Source organism: Triturus cristatus, chromosome 3_1 (genome assembly GCF_964204655.1).
Source record: "Triturus cristatus chromosome 3_1, aTriCri1.1, whole genome shotgun sequence".
Classification (NCBI taxonomy): Eukaryota; Metazoa; Chordata; class Amphibia; order Caudata; family Salamandridae; genus Triturus; species Triturus cristatus.
The window spans coordinates 706144414-706161694 of NC_140583.1; the positions used below are offsets into that span (position 1 = coordinate 706144414).

At 44.7% G+C, this 17281-nt stretch overlaps 1 protein-coding gene across 1 annotated transcript in view; it reads left to right on the plus strand.

The window, feature by feature from the left end:
- LOC146860824 (sperm-specific sodium:proton exchanger-like) overlaps positions 1 to 17281 on the plus strand; it is a 4630975-nt gene that overhangs the window by 2625468 nt on the left and 1988226 nt on the right. Inside the window, exon 12 of the mRNA XM_085646174.1 lies at positions 11947 to 12142. Coding sequence (XP_085502300.1) covers positions 11947 to 12142 — 196 coding nt within the window. The remainder of the gene's footprint in view (positions 1 to 11946; positions 12143 to 17281) is intronic.

Genomic DNA, 17281 nt, shown 5'->3' on the forward strand with positions numbered 1-17281 from the left:
AAATCTCATCTGTACACTTCGGCTGAGCTGCGATTTTCCACTGTTGAAAAAGTCTTGACAGCAGTTCAGATGGCGATCCTGAAAGAACGAGCGCTATCACAAGGAAAACGCATGCTGGTGGTAACACCGTTTCCTGCTCTTGAAGCAGTCACTAAGGCTAGTGTACCAAATTCTAAAGCTTTGCATCCAAGGTGGATACAATGGGCGACCTCCTTAGCTTCGCCTGACGTCGAATACATCTTTGACGCAGCGTTGCAGACTCAAGAGAGTTTGGAGTATGAATTCGTTCATCCAGCTCCACAGTCATTGCGCCCTATCGAGGAATACCATTGTGTCATATACACTGACGGGTCGGCGCAACCCGCAACTGGATCAAGGCACGCTTATTCAGCGGCTTGCGCAATTGTAGTCGGTACTTTCGTGAATGGAGAGTTCAAATCTGATGCAGTGCATACGCAGTCATTGGGTGATTGTACCGCGCAACTGGCGGAGCTACGTGCTCTGGTGCTTGCACTTGAGTTTGCTGATCACAGAGTCACTACTCTTATAGTGAGTGACTCATACTACTGTGTTCAATCTTACAACGACAATATACTTTTTTGGATTATGAATGGTTTTCGTGACTCCAAAGGTTGCTCAGTAAAGCATAAGACAATTTGGGCTCGAGTGTCAGAACTCAAAGGGAGTTTGCCACTTGTGGATGTAATTCACACTCTTGGTCACCAACGAGTTGGTGTCCATGCTGTCGGTAACAGTTTGGCTGACGAGGCGGCTAAAACGGCAGTGGCAACATATTTAGTAGCAGCAGTTACAAGATCAAAATCAAAGATAGATGCAGACATCTTAGCAGCTATTGCGGCATCAGAGACAGGGAAAAACTTCCCTAGAGGTTTCCCTTCTCGATACCATTATCACTTCAGTCCTGATAACGTCCCATTAGTGAGGATTAACGACGTTGGTGATAGATTAATCCCCAACGCGGACTGCAGACCAAATCTGATAACAGCTGCTCACGAAGGTGTTGCGTCTGGGTACGCTGGAGTGTCAGCGACTGTCTCTCTTTTGCAGCAACGTTACTGGTGGTACGGTTTGTATAAACAAGCGCGGGCTTATGTACTTAATTGTGACATTTGCCAGCAGATCAAACCTTCTTCTGTTGCGCGTCCACCTCCAACGCAGCTGCATATATCTAATCCACCACTAGCGTGTGTTTATTTAGATCACTGCGGTCCTTTTACCTCTGATACTGCGTACAAGTACATCTTGGTTGCAGTGGATTCGTGCACACGTTTTCTGTGGGTGTGGCCACAAAGGAGTGCTGATGCCAGGACTGTCATCAAAGCATTGCGTGTCTTTATAGGGAGTTTTGCGTGTGGTACTCTTCACTCTGATCAGGGCCCGGCGTTCGCCTCTAAGGCTTACAAAGAGGCTATGAGAAGTTTGGGGGTCCAAGTCAAATTTTCGTCTCCATACCGGCCTGAGGGCAATAGTGTTGTGGAACGGATGAACCGTGACCTAAAGCAATCGTTGACAGCCAAGGTGTTAGGTACAGGCCGGAACTGGCTTGCCCACTTGTATGACGTCCAACGTGCACTTAATAATCTCCCTAGCAGGTCTCTGGGTGGGAGGACCCCTTACATGATGCTCTTTGGAGTGAGAATATTTGTTCCGGACCTTGATGGTCTAGACATGGCGGCGGCTGCCGCCCCTTTTGACCTGGATGACCACTGTGCTGTATTGCAGAATCTACAAGAAGCAAGAGACACTCTGGCAAAAGAACACGTGCCCTCTGCATCAGAAGAAGCGCTCCTGATTCCGGTGGTCGGCTGGCTACCTCGAGTTGGTGATCTGGTCCGTGAGAAGGTGGAGAACAAGAAGGAGTTTGGCCCCTCTTATCGTGCACCAGTCCCAGTGCTTGGAGTATTGGGTACACGTACAGTTGTTTTACCACCACTTCCTGGTCGCAAAGAAAAAAGGTACATTTCAATTGAAAATGTCAAGCTACACAGGGTGGGCGATTCTCCATAGTATGACACCTTCGGCTTCCTGCCCTTCAATGCTGAGAAACTCTGTTGTGGTGCCACCCTCTGTCATCGTACCTGAAGTTTCCATTGAGATGATTACAGTTACTGATCCACCACCTAATGCTGGTGGTTTATCCGCTGATCCTGAGTATGCTTATCCTACAGAAGGCGCTTTGCCCCTTTTAAATACAACAACACTTGCCCAGTCCCAGTCTTCCTTTGAAACTGAATCATTGACTTCCACTGTCCCTTCCAAAATCTCTATATTTTTTGCCTGGTTCAAGAGACATTTTTTGGTTGCCCCTTGGACTTACATCTGGTTGGTGCTGATTTGTATTTTTTTATTCATGACAATTGGCTTTGTGGTAGTGTTTTTTAGACTTATCAATGGACACTACCTGAATGAACGTTCTACAATTCAATTAATTGATGGAACTTTGGCCCCCCATTCCTCATCACACATCATGAAAAGAGACCAGACGTTTGTGAACATCACCGCCTGGCCTGTACGTGATGGGATTGCTTGGGATGCGGTGAACTTTCAAATTCATGGTCCCACCGAAGTTATTAATGTGCCAACTGTTTTTCGTGTTTCTATGGGTGATGTAGTTAAACAAAACATTCGCTCAGACGATTGGGATGTACAAGCAATAGAAGCACTGTTTTCTGATTTAAAATATTATGCTGCATTTGATGCTGAAGATCTGTATTTAAATACTGCAAACTATGAGGAGCAGTTTTGTTTTCAACATTATGGCACACATTTCCTACACAGGGCAAATACTTTCAGAAATTTTGTTAATTTCACACAATGGGAACATTGTCCTGTCCCTATGCCTGGCAGCTCTGCCACTTTACTGAAACAATTCACATACTTTTCGGATTTTAGTGTGTCAACCCCTGAGTCTTTTTACTTTAAGGTTGCGGTAGAACCCGCTTCTAAGGTCAGACTGACACACACAAAATGATTATATTCCAAATCCTTTATGGAGGAATTGGCTATTGGAGGTTATGACGTATGGAAAGCTACTATCGATCTTAAATCGGTTTGGGGAACTAAACCGTGGCAGGTACAAGGAACAGAAGCCTGTCTTATCCCTAACCATATTTTATTTTTAAATTCATCTATTTTTCAGACAACCTGTTTTGGATTGGCTATATCTAAAAAATTAATTTCCCCCTCGATCCCTGATCTGGGTGCTTATCCTGGTTGGGAAAATCACTCCGATCTGTCCCTTACTGGGTTGCAGTCGCTTGTTTCCAATGGCACCTTCAATATTTCAACATTGAATCCTGAGGGTTGGCTAGTATGGCAAACAAGCTCAGATTCCTGTCAACGTCGGTTTCTAGATTTGACCCTGGGGTATACACAACTTAGGGTTGACCCTCGTTTCACATCTTCATACACGGTGACTACCTACTCTGTAGGTAAGTTATGTCAGTCATGGCTGCAACATTCCACCTTAACTTCAGTTAAACTTCATTCGTCACGTTTAAATGAAAAAATAGATTTGAATGATTTCATTAAAGGTCCTGTTAATGGTAGATCTAAATGATGGGCTTATGCTATTTACAATGAAGTTTGGAAGTTGTCGCAAATTGAGGCTGCTTCTAGACTACGTGCTATTGACCAGGCCAATATGGAAAAAGTATTGGCTGTGATAGATAATAGTATTAATACGTTGTCTTCAAGGATTTATACATTAGATAATATCGTTTCTTCTGTTGTAGACATTGTGCAAGATGATGTATCTGTGTTGTATCATGGTCAAAATCAATTGCGTTCAATTATGCAGTTTGCATGGACATTGCAAACGTTAAAGGCAGGGAAAGTCCCTTGGGATTACATGAATATTTCATCGTTGTTCCTTCCGTTTAATTTGACTGACAAACAGCAGTTCATGTCCATGAAAGATGCTGCTTATACATTGCTGCATATTGAAAAATTAGAACCTTTACCTTTTTCTGTAGCTGAGTTAAATTCAGCCGTGTGGTTAGTACACGGATTAGTAACTTTACCGTTCAGTTTGTTAAAGTTTAGTTCGTGTATGAAACATTATGCTATCGGCAGATACGAACAACTTGGTGATGCGTTTCTGCATGAAGTTTGGTCACTTTCGTTCACTTACAGATGCGTGAGAGATGGCAAGGAAGTTTACTTAAAACGTGAAGAATGCAGTTCCGCTCCTGATCACTCTGTTGTTTGCAGACATATACAATTACATGGCGCTTGCAATATACACGCTCCTAATTTAGCTTGTGTCTTAAAGGGGATTCCAATGCCAGTTATAACGTCTTCTTTTAAGCTGCTTGCCAACGGTAGTTATTTGCTTTTAAATAGTGAAGCTTGCTGTGGGATGCTAGTGGGTATTCCTTACATAGTGACTGTTACACAAAAAGTAGTTTGCTGTAATAACGTCCTTTTCCCACCCCCGCAAGGCCGACTCGATATATCCATCTGGCCAGCGATTCCAACCTTGAACGCGGAGTTCAATAGGATGAGCAGAATAAGGGCTCTTTTGTCTAAAAAGAAGGTTGCGTTAACTTCATCCCGTGAAACATTTCTTCTTAATGTTGCAAACACACGCACTGAGGTACAAGCTCTTTTAAATACTGACCTCCCCCTCCATTTTTGAACTTTGATTCAAACTATCTTTAATGCTTCGTCTACGACTGGCCTTGTTCATTTTTTTAAAATTGTGGGCTCCGGCCTCGTGACATCTTTCCAGACTGTTTTTGGTGTGATCCCCGCATTTTTACATTCTATTTTTTCGAGTGTCTTCGGAGGGTTCCCCTTGCTCCTTGCTTTGGTGGCTGGGATCCTTTTGTTGATTTGCGCTCTTCGCTATGGCTGCACACCGGGAGCTGCAAGACAGAATGCTGCGCTTGCTCCATCTTCGTAGCCGGATGCTTGATTTCTATGGCACCTTACCACTGGCGGTATTAAGCGTCAAGTATGGATTGTCTTTCCGGTTACCCTTTTTTACGTGTGTGCAACCTGTTTTTCATTGCCTAGATTGTCCCTTCCAATGGGCTCTGGACTTGTGCCTGTCAAACTTGGCGTCGCCTGACCCGGATTTTGATGAACTAATGTGTCCCTTAGTGGCTCATGAATTCGACTGTTCTGGTGTCGCGTTTATGGCTTTGGGTGCGGCACACGGAGTCCGTGGAAATTGGGATATCGGAGAGGCAGCTATTGATTTCCTTGAAAGGAGTTATATTGAGGAGACTGACAGTTGTCCTATCATGGTGCTGGATGCTCCGATAATTGACGAACATGTATGTTCCTTTCACTTGCTCAACTGGATGGCTGATACTTTTGCGGGACGCTCCAATGATTTCCTCTTGGAAGCAGTCGCAACTTACGGTGCATATACCTTCATGGATTGACTAATTGACATTGTCAATGCAGCTTGCATCCAGAATTGTTAAATTTCTATGAAAATTTTGCTTACATTTTGTCACAATATTGTTTTAATTTTTTAAACGAACATTTTTTTATTATCGGACTTTACACTTATCTTGTATGTCCTTGAGTCCGTTCTAAGTCACTTGAACTCTGCGTTCTTGATAAATGTATCCCTATTGGTTAGTGCTCCGATCATGGGGGGGTGTGAGATGGACTAAGCCACGCCCTATTTACAACACTAAGTTAGCATAACCGAGATCATAGTTAACAAGCAAGCTTGTTGTTTCTGCTGCGCTGCACACGACACTGTTGTTATGTGTTATTCATTTTGTAAAATGCTGACTCGTCTTTGCCCTACAGAATAACAAACGGTTGTTATACATTCTTAACCGTGAAATGTGCCCTTGGTCTGTACCTCATGCAAAGAACGCGTCTGGGTCACTAGAAGGTACAGAGTGTTGTGTTTAGATTGATCGTAGACACTTGTTAGACATATCATGCATACAGCTGCCAATGTTTGAAGGACGAGCGTCTTTAATATTGAAGAACAGTTTGGTTTTACATTCATTCGAACAAGAAGAGCTGATGCATGCTGTGAGAGCTGATCCTTTGATGTGATTCTACTAAGCTGATCTATACGGTATGGGGTCCCCCCTGTTAGCCTAAGAGACCTTCTAATAGTCTAATAATAATAATGTATTAGATTATAGTGAAAGGAGTGTGGCCGTATACCACTGTCATTAATAGTATGATTGCTCCTTTCATTCTATATGGTATTGTAATAATGCTCATGATTCTGATCTGTATCGTTAGTCTGCTAGTGTTAGCCAAAGTACTGCATCTTAGGACGCGAGGTTTATAAAATAAACTCTTTAAACTTTACCGTGTCTGTATTATTCAGTTGTGGACTAATAAATAAGTACGAACAGGTATTTCAGATTCCCACCACTCCTGAGAAATATCTAAGTCGCTTGTTCTGGTTTGTCTATACATTGGGACCACCTAGCTAGATCTAGGTTAACGAATGAGATACTAAGCTAGTCGGATAAGGGGTTTTTAGGTTCTGAGGAGGATTTTCTGGTACACCACAATTCTCTGAGGTCCTGGTCTCCTGCGCATAGTTCTGTGCAAAAGCAGAATCCCTGCAACAACCGTTAGCAAACTCGAGTGGTGTCACATCCTAAAATGTAACAAACGAAGACTAAACACACCTGTCACTCGAGTGGTGTCACATCCTAAAGTGTATCAAACGAAGACTAAATACACCTGTCATCTATCTATAAGGCTAAAAAGGTGTTTAAATTAGTTAGAACGTGTCTGATAAAGGATCAGATAAGACCTCTTAGACTCAACCATATGTAAACAACCATCTGCCAATCAGTGGCACTGTGGAAAAGAAAAGTAATCAGGGGCAGATTTACGAGTCCCTTGCGTCATTTTTGCGCCGCCGTTGCGTCACTTTTTGTGATGCGACGTAAAATAAATGCAGCCCATTTACAACGTGACGCATCTAGGGAGATGCGTCACATTGTAAAGCCCTGCGTCACATTATACCTGCGTCAGGTATAATGTATGCAGGGTGGGCGTTCCCATGCAAAAAAGCCTTGTAGAAGTGACGCAGTGAAATCGACAAGAATTAATTGTGCCACTTCTAGGACGCAACTGCATCAAAACCTTGTGCCTGCTCCAAGCAGGCGTAAGGCGTGACGCAGTACAATGAGGATAGCTTTGTCCAGACACAAGAGAGAACCCAATTGAAATTGGAAAAGACTTTGAGAACTTCCCAGAGTTCTTTTTTGCATAATTTATGCATCAATCTAAGCCTGAAAGAGTATTGTTTTGATATATATCCTCCTGGTGTTGGCGAGTTTCCTCCCAGCTACCTGACCGCTGGTGGTGCCGAGTATGCAGCGCTTCGCTGCACGCTGCTAAAAATACTTCCAACGCCTCCCACTTAGTAACAGGAAACCTTGCTTGGCACTCCGGAGTAGTTTCAAAATCGTTAATTTGGCAGAATAGAGCAACGCCAACGGATTTCGGTGCTATATATATATATATATATATATCCCCACATCGGTTCAGTTTCACCAGGAATCCTCAGCGCTCACCACGGGTGCGGTTCCCTGCAGCAGAACCACACCGCTCCAATATTTCACCACATTCCTCTTTCAAAGAAAAACGGGACGCACTCCTGAAGTTTTCACAGCTTCCGTTATTCAATTTCACAGGTCAAAAGCGTGATGATCTACGCGTTTCGGTATCTCTGATACCTTGCTCACGATCCCACAGCGCGGGACGCCCATCAAGACCGCAGCACCATTGTTGGGACCTGAGGGGGCTAGGATTTATTGCCCCAGGGTGCATCGTGCTTCTGCCTCAAGGCACACCCAGCGTCATTGACAGCGCCAAGAGGCGCTTGCTTAAATTCCAAAGCGGGCTCCTGCAGCGCGGGAAGTGTGCGGGCAGCGCCCGAGCAAAGCTCGGGCCAAAGGCGGGCCCGTCATTGACAGGAAGAGGCAGGGCAGGGCCACCCCTCTTTTGTTTGTGGCCTGATAGTGGAACCGATGCTGGGACCTTCCAGAGCCCATTGGAATAAACTAAAACAGACCCATATTGAGATTGCTAAAACATTGACGTACAGGCCTTTCTGGATTTGTTGATCCTTAGCGTTTTATTACTTTCCTTTCACTGTTTTATACTGTTTAGTACTTGTAAGCTAAATTATACTTTGATGCTAAGTGAGGTCTTGGCATAGCTTTTGAAGGACTAGTAGTCACAAGAGGTCTGGCTGTATAACCCGGGAATATGGGGATAAGAAAGATACCAGAAGGAAGCGGGGAAGGGGGTGAGGTTGGAGGGAATGGAACAAGTCGGGGAAATAGGGGGAAAAAGGCCAGGAAGCTTCAAAAACATGCAGGTAGTGACTGTGTAATAGATCGTATTGATACCCTAGTCAGTGAGTGTGAGGGCATACTAGAGTCTTCGCCTACTGCACAACCCATCTCCGTTCAAACCCCCCCCCCCCCCCCCCCCCCGGCTAATCCAACCCTCTAATCTCGCTATCCCTGCAATGTTTCGTAAAACACATAACAAAAGATCGGCCACCAACAACGATGACGGAGAATGTGAAACAAAGGGAGCATCCCACCCAACTATTAGTCCGACTAAGTCTCATATTGAACAATCATTTGTACAAACAGATTTCTGCCCTTGTTAGATCGAGCTAATGAGGATAAAGAGGAGGGCGAAAAGCCCCAGATTGCTCAGACACCACAGACATCAATTACACAAAGCAAAGATGTAGTGCTAGGAATTAACACAGAATGCCAGGACATGATCCAACCAGTCACCAAGTTAAGACAGGAAGTAGGGTCTATGAGAAGTTTGATAGAGGATTTAGCCTCGATGGTTAAACTCCTACCATCAAATCTATCTCGAAGAGGGAGTGCAATTGAAATAGAAAGTAGCCACCTAGTGCACTCACAGGGTGCCAATCCTGTAACTTCATTTGCTACATCTGTTACTTCTACCATAGGCAATATTGCCACTCCCAGCAGTTTACCACCTCCTCCTGGAAAGGCTAGGACACACAAAATAAAGACACCACCACCGATGCCTAAGCACTTTCCACACTCCGTAGCAAGTAACTCTAACAACCCCTCAAGGGCGGCACTAGTGAGGGACCAGACATCGTACAGTGGAAATACATTTTCTCACGCCAAACATCCAGAGCGTGGTTCTCAGCCCGGGCATCGAGAACAGCACCAATCTAACTTACCTAGTACCCATAGAATGTTTATGGTGAATGCACCCAAGCTCGATGCAAATAAAGGTATAGAGAATGCGTATTCCCTGACAAATCAAGTTATTCACTGGATATGGCATGTCAGGGGATGCCGATCAGTGGAAGACATAGTAAAAGCTCAGAGGCTTACCTCACTAGTTCACCAACATGACTGCATCGAGCTTACCCTAACCAGGGCAGATTTTGCAGAAAACGTCTTTGCTTTGGATTTTCACACCACTCCACCAGGACTGTCATCTATCCAGTTCAGACGATCCCCTCCGAGTAGCAGGGTTGCCCATTTACCAAGGCACAGGCTAACCAGTATGCAGGGAAGTTCCACTTTGGAAATTAATGATTGACGGAGGAGAGTATCGCTCCCAAAGCAACAAGAATATCCAATAGTCAGTCCCATCACTGGAGGCAGCTCCCTGAGTCCTACGCATTCTGTTGTAGGGCTAGCTCAGTCCCCAAAGATTATTTCTATTTCACCCACTCAGATAGATGGTGTGTCAGAGGTGAGTAGTCCACCCACTATTATACCTAGCAGGCTACTGTTACCATGTACAATCCCTATAAAGGATTCCTTGTTGTCTTGGAACATCGCAGGATTGAGCACGAAGATGGGTTCTTACGAGTGGCATGCTTTCATAGAGGCACACAACATCTGTCTCTTCCAAGCAACTTGGGCAGAGGTTCCTCTCTTCTGTGTAGGCTATCTAAATTATTATATTCCAGCTCTTAGAGGTGAAAAGGGGAGGCCATCAGGGGGCTTGACAATTTGGGTGCGGCAGGATTTAGGCCTAAATATACAGGTGCTTCCAACCCAGAGTCACAATATTCAGGCAGTTAGATTTGCCATGGGCTCACATTGGAAAGTAGACATTTATAATGTCTACGTGAGAGGTACTGGAGAGGAGTCGGGGGTTATGGCGGCTCTCGACGACCTTCTTGATTTAAATGTGGAATGATTTGTGAACTCGTGTCAGTAAAGGTTTGTAAGTATGACTGGCGCAGATAACTTCACAGCCGTCTTTAAACATGGAAAGACACTGATTGCTTTTCTTTTCCACAGTTCCACTGATCAGCAGACGGTTGTTTACATGCAGGCCTTTATTTTATCTTTATTAGACACACATTCTAAGTAATTGAAACACTGTTTTTGCCTTATAGATGACGGATGTATTCAAGCTACGTTTGGCACACTTTAGGATGTAACATTACTCGAGTTTCCCAACATGTGAGTCCAAGAGGTCCTGTCTGATTTATTTTAGACACACATTTTAACCTACATTTCACTAACTTAAACACCGTTCTTTGCCCTATAGATGACAGACTTATTCAATCTTAACTATGCAAACCTCAGCCTGTGTCATCACTCGAATTCCGAGTTTTTACTTGTGTGGGGAGCCTAATTACATAACTTTTGTGATGCAATGTTTCACTAAGTTCCCAAAACAACTCAGAGAAATACTTGTGTGTACCCCATAGCCTCCCTATTATAGATGTATGACTAGTGGCCACCGTTGATTTAAAGCAATCTCAGGTTATGAAAGTGCCGATACAAAATTGATTTATGATTTCAACACTCCCATTGAGAGTGTTCATTTTAACATTCAAATGTCCTTATCAGTCATATATATACACTTGCATTTTGTATAGCACCTTCTCACCATTCATTCATTCTATCACTTTCACTGTGCCATCACACCAATAGGTGTACTTTGTTCTAAGATTGTGTCTCTGAAATAAAAAAAATATAGTTCTTGTCGAAAACAAAACATTTTCATTGTGAATTACCAAATAAATTTATAAATCGCATTATACACCTTATTTGTGAGTTTGTTTTGTAACTATTACTGTGGAAGTCAAGGGCTCCACTTCCCCCATAGGGACTACTTGTGCCTTTATTTATTGTCCTCCCAGGGTTACTGGGTTGCCCCTCCCTCTTGTCAATCTCGTCTTTGAAGCTCACCACCTTCCACAGTTTGATTATGTGCAGATGGGAGCTGAATTACGGGCCAAATTTAGAGAATGGCCTTAAGCCAGAGTGCAGATTATAACCTATTTACAGGGCTCTGCCTGCCTTGAGATGTCTTTGCCTTTGTAATGGCAGTGGCTCTTCTGAAGGCATTGCATGTTTGCTGAGCAGCTGCTATGTTTCAAGCAAACTCAGAAAACTTTTTTGTTTTACAAAACTAAATTCCCAAAGCAGAAATTTGTTTCTGTAACCCAATAACTTACAACCCTGATGGCCTGTGAGCTTTCTCCCAGGATATGGGGTCATTTTTATTTACCTTTGGGACCATGAGCTCTCCTGATGGGGAGGATGATCTGAAGTAATTACACTAAAGACCCCTACTCTGTAAGACCGTCTGTACAATGTTTCCACCAGTGGAGCCGGGAGGCTCTACTGACGGAAACATGACTGTCCACCCAACTCTAAATAGAGCCAGTGGACTGTCAGTTTAGCAGACAGAGTACTCCACCTGATTTGTAGCGGAGTACCCTGTCTACCAAACTCCAAATCATCCCCTAACTTTCTTCTATAATATTTACCCATTAACATAGCTCAGTGAGTTAAGGACTTGCTGCAGGGATCTCTGTATATGTTGTAGGTTAGAGTTGAGCATACATAAAAAAAAAATAAAGCTATGTAAAACCACGATTGCACTGTTTGAAAATCATGTTTCAAAATATATAGCTTTGTCTCTTTATTTTTGTTGCAGGATAAAGGTACTGAAGCTCCTCTACAAGGTTGTTTACACTAATGAATTTGAATTTGTGATTTATTTGTCTATTTTAATGAACATCTTTCCAGTTGTACTATCTTTCATACCAGAGCTAAAAGTGATTTATGAGGATGAACTACAAACAGTGAATGTCTTCTTCATGATATTTTACACTGCGGAAACATGCATGAAGGTATGAAATAAACATTAGATTTCTTGATTTATATTTTTCTGTTAAAATGTATTTTAATGATATATATTGTTCTAATTAAGATCTTCATTACCAGCTATACACCCTGGGTAATTTTGCCCTTCTATTGCATCATGGAGGACTGCAGCGCTCCTCCATTGAGCGTGAATATGTGAGCGGGTCCTCTGCTGCTTTGTTTCCGGTGCAGCCTTTGTCGTGTGTTTTTATATTTATTTGTAAAGGAGGCCCTGGTGTCACCCGGGACAACCTGATTCCCCTTTAAGGTAGGGGGCTGCTCTGGAATCCGAAATGCCGCACAAATCATGCTGGCTTCCACGCAGGCAGCGCCTGTGCTGTGCTGGAGCCAGTATCCCCATTTGCCCCTGCATGGCGAGAACAGCTCCTTTTCTGCTCCCGTGGTGGGAGCAACTCTGTCTTTGTTGTCCTGCTCAGGGCAACATTTTGCTGGGCCGCGGGGTCCTGGGGATGTGGTCCCAGGTCTTCACAGCTTTCTCGCAAGACTCTGGACCTGGATGGCGATAGCAGCAACACAACGGACAGTTGGATTGAAAAGCCACCTGATGTCCTGCGTGATGGACAAAGGACTTTGGCATCCAGGACTAGAAGGGTCATAGTATGGGCAGTAACACTAGGTTCACTTATGCCCCCAAGAGGGCCAGTGGGGCGAAAACTTGGACTTCTGTGCCCAAGCAGGAGATGCGGAACAGCAGAAGTCCCCTGGCCGAGAATAACTTAGGGGAGAGGGTCCTATGCACAACCATCTCCCTGGGCAAAAATATTGAATAAATCCTCTGCTGACCCCGAGTTTTTTAAGTTCCAGCTTTTCCCCATGCACTCTGTTTCGCAAGCAGGATGGGTCAGATGTCAAACCCGTTAAAGCTGCGTAACTCAGGCTCCAATGGGCAGATGCCAACAATCGTGGGCTATTTTTGCCACTGGTGGGTGTCACCAGCTACAAGGAGCATTTTCAGTAGGCCTTCTGGCTGAAAAAAGGGCACATTGTACAGGGTGCAGGGTTTACTAGCTCCTTGCACTAGCTTTCTCCTTTGCCGACTTCTGCTGTTCTTCACCTCCTGCTGGGGCACAGAAGTCGAATTCTTTGCCCAACTGGTCCTCTTGGGGGCAGAAGTGAACCTAGTGCCACTGCCCATAATATGACCCTGCTAGTCCTGGGGGGTCAGCTGGATTCCAAAGTCCTTCATCCATCATGCAGGGCAACAGGTGGCTTCTCAATCCAGCTGTCCATTGTGTTGCTGCTATCGCCATCCAGTAAACAATGAGTCCAATTTTCAGCAAGTTCTTCTTGATATCACTATTTCTTACAGTGGACACTTGAGTATAAACATGAGAATGGTGTCTACCGTCAGGGCCGGCTTTAGCATTGGTGGCGCCCAGTGCGACAATGTTTTTTGGCGCCCCTCAATAACCACCTCCCCCACTGATTCCCTTCCTACCACCCTTTAACAGTCTCCATAACCACTCTCTCTCAGATGCATTAAATTAATTTTATAGCATCACTCATAAAAGTGAAGGGTGTCAGAGCACTTTACATAGCACACACATTACACAGAGACTATCAATCATAAATGAGTGTATAAGAAATGTTACATAAGAAGACAGCGGACAACAAGGGGTGGATTCACATGCCACCCATATAGGTAGGCAGTATGGTTGAACAGTACTTGGCCTGGAGAAGCACAAACTCTGAATTGAAAATGTAACACAATGGATTGGGGCTCTCTTTAATAACAAGAACTGATTTGAACCCAAATGAACCCTTTTTGCAACATTAGAATTATGAAAGTCTGGGGAAAAAATCCATACACTCTATTCTATACCTTGAAGCCTGCACGCAGTTCTTTGATGATAGTTAATAGTAATAGCTCACTGTAAACTGCAACTAACAAAAGGGCGTTTCTGACAAAAGCGGCAATCCACTGACCTGTTTACATTACATTCACTTTGTGATCTGCATGGTACATGTTTTTTGCAGCAGGCACATTAAACCTCTGCGCCACCTTACCATGAATCAAAACTTGCACGAGTCCAAACGTCTACTGGACAAAACTCTGATCTCGCCAGGAAGATCATTAATCACCGGAGTTTTCTTGACATTTTAATTGTTGCATGAAAATTGTTGGAGGACATAAACGTGGCAGCAGGTGCTTTTAAGCACAAAATAAACTAGCAAGCAGGTGCTAAGTCAGCACCCAGTGAGGTGGCACCAGTTGCACCGCCATAGAGCCGGCCCTTTCTACCATGGTTGTCTTTGTAATATGAGATACGCATAAACTGGAAAAGACTCGCAAATCTATGTTTAATTAGATCCTCATTCAAAACTTTAGGTTTTTAAAGTGGGAATTCTTAAATAATGGCGGTGCGTTCCTGATATTCTCACAATAATGTTAAAACACTTAGATCTAGATTGCATCAAAACATCTTTTTCGAGGGGGCATACTGGAACTTTAAGGTAACAATTAGTGGCAGGTGAGTTATATTTGATGTGTATAAATTGGTGAAATGCCGGGTATGTGTAAGACTTATAAGAAACCTGTATACACGGAGAAATAAAAATAACAGACCTTTGGAAGAGACCTGTTGATATGTAGGAATTGATTACATGATTTATTGCATAAGTAATAATGATATAAGATGATTTTATGCTTATTATAGCGATTAAGAATCACTAAATTTGTGCTTTTTAGGTTATTTAAAAAAAAATACCAGACCTAAAGCGGCCAAATTGACAGGCTAAAAGTATGTCGACAGTCTTTGAAGAAGAAACCCCATCATAAGATTATGCCTCTATGCCTCTAGGTGCGAGCATTGCTGCTTTAATTGGTGCTGCTATTGTTTTAAAATTTGTGTGAGTTTTTACTGAGGAGGGTGTGGAGGGCTACTTATTTGTGTTACGCTACATTGTGGGGGCATATTTAGATTTTTGGCATTCTGGTCCCACCACAGATGCCATTCTGAGGTTTAGCGCTCCAGTGCCTGGTGATCAACGACACTTCCTTTTTCTTGGCATAAATGCTGGCATAAATGCTGGCCATGTCGCGGATGCTCAGCAGCCTCTAGGTGCCGTATTGCTCCTTAAAATGGGGCTGCTAATGTTTTAAACTTTGTGTGTGTTTTTACTGAGGAGGGTGTGCAGGGCTACTAATCTCGTGTTACACTACATATTGGGGGCATTTTGATATGTTTCTGGCATTCCATTCCCATCACAGAGATGCCATTTGAAGGTTTAGCGCTCTACTGGATGGTAATCATCGTCACTTTCTCTTTCTTGGTATTTAATGTCAGGGTCAGTTGTGGCCTCTTCCTCTGTATCTGCATGATGAATTTTGTTGTCCACCTCCAGGCAACTCCAACTCAGAATGCTATTGTAGTGCTGAGGATTAGAGTGGCCAGGCAGGGGGAAGGGTTTGGTATGAGAACAGCAGGGAAGGAGACCTGTACAGGAAAACGTGAAGCGCACACACACACACAGACACACACACCCAGAGACACACACACCCAGAGACACACACACCCAGAGACACACACACCCAGAGACACACACACCCAGAGACACACACACCCAGAGACACACACACCCAGAGACACACACACCCAGAGACACACACACACACACACACACACACACACACACACACACACACACACACACACACACACACACACACACACACACACACACACACACACACACACACACACACACACACACACACTTTATCCACTCTCTTTACTAATTACACACTGATTGAGGCTCATATGTATTCAGTTCTCAAATGAATGCAGCCATTATTTTTCAATTATTTCAATTAGAAACCACCTCCAATCTAAACTAGAAGGAGGCGTTGGTTTACCACCTGCCAGCGAAAAGAAAGATTTCATTTCAAAGCTCATGCTATGGTTAGACCCTCATATCTTAGAAGCAGATAATTTTCTGCTCATGGGAGATTTTAACTAAAACATGGACCATGTTAGACCTGTCAGCCCTAGGGTGGTCTCCCCCTGTATTTTTTGACCGTGCCTCATTTTTCCACCCTCATTTTTGTGTTGGACTTAGGTCTCCGGGCGCCTTTTCATTGCCAATCAGTGTTAAGGTGCAGGTGCTCCCTTCCCCTAAGATGGCTGCCACAGGCCCCTGCTACTGCAGAGTGGCCTTTCTAGTAGCACCCTAGCTGCCAGGAGCTGGCTGGAACCCCACAACAATGTTGCGACACCAGCCCGCCTTTTTTGTCCTATAGTTAGAATGGGGAAGCTCCTGGAATGTGCTGGAACCTTCTAGAAGGGAGGTGGGGTTTTACTTTTGCCGCCTTAGAAGGTGGTCACCTGACCTAGGGCTACTTAACAGAGGGAGGGAACTTTTTCTAGGCAGCTGGAGTAACGCAGACCTGGGGAACCCACGCAGGAGTTTTAGGCGGTAGGGCCTAGTCAGGGACTTATGCCTCTGAAAGTGACAGGGCTTAGGTGCTGCCTTTTAAGTGAGTGAGGGATCCTGTACTAGCCCACTGATCTAGCCCAGCGGGAGGGGAACCCAGGAGCCATCTGCCAAGCTTGACTAGGAGCGAACTAGTCCCCAACTCAACCCCACCCCCCCAAGCAACAGAACCCCCAAGGGCGCCAGAGCCAACTGCGCCACTAAGACTGCTGAAACTTAATGCTGAAGTTGATTGCTGAAACTTAATGCTGAAACTGACTACTGAAACTTATTTCTAAAGACTCACTACTGGACTGCCGGGGGATCAACCAGGTACTAGCGCTGTGACCCCTGCGCTCCCCGACCTTGCCTGGGATCCCCCCTAGTCAGTCCTGCCACGGGCGCTGGGCGCCGAAGTCACCCCTTAATTTCTGCCCCCCCCCCCCGGTGAGGGAATCGGAGGCACACTCACCGCTGCGGCCCAGGGCCGGAAGGCTGCCCCCTGTCGTCACCAGGGCCCGCGGAGAAGCCCGGGGCCCCGCCGCTGCCACCGCAGCCGAAGAATTGCGACCCCCAGTGCCGAGAAGGCCTCGTTGGGCCCAGGTGCCTTGCCGCGGCTGCGTAGCCCTGAAGCCAGGAACTCGAGTCACCTGACGGGGGCGGACTGCTGAGCGCCGCCCCCGACTTAGCCC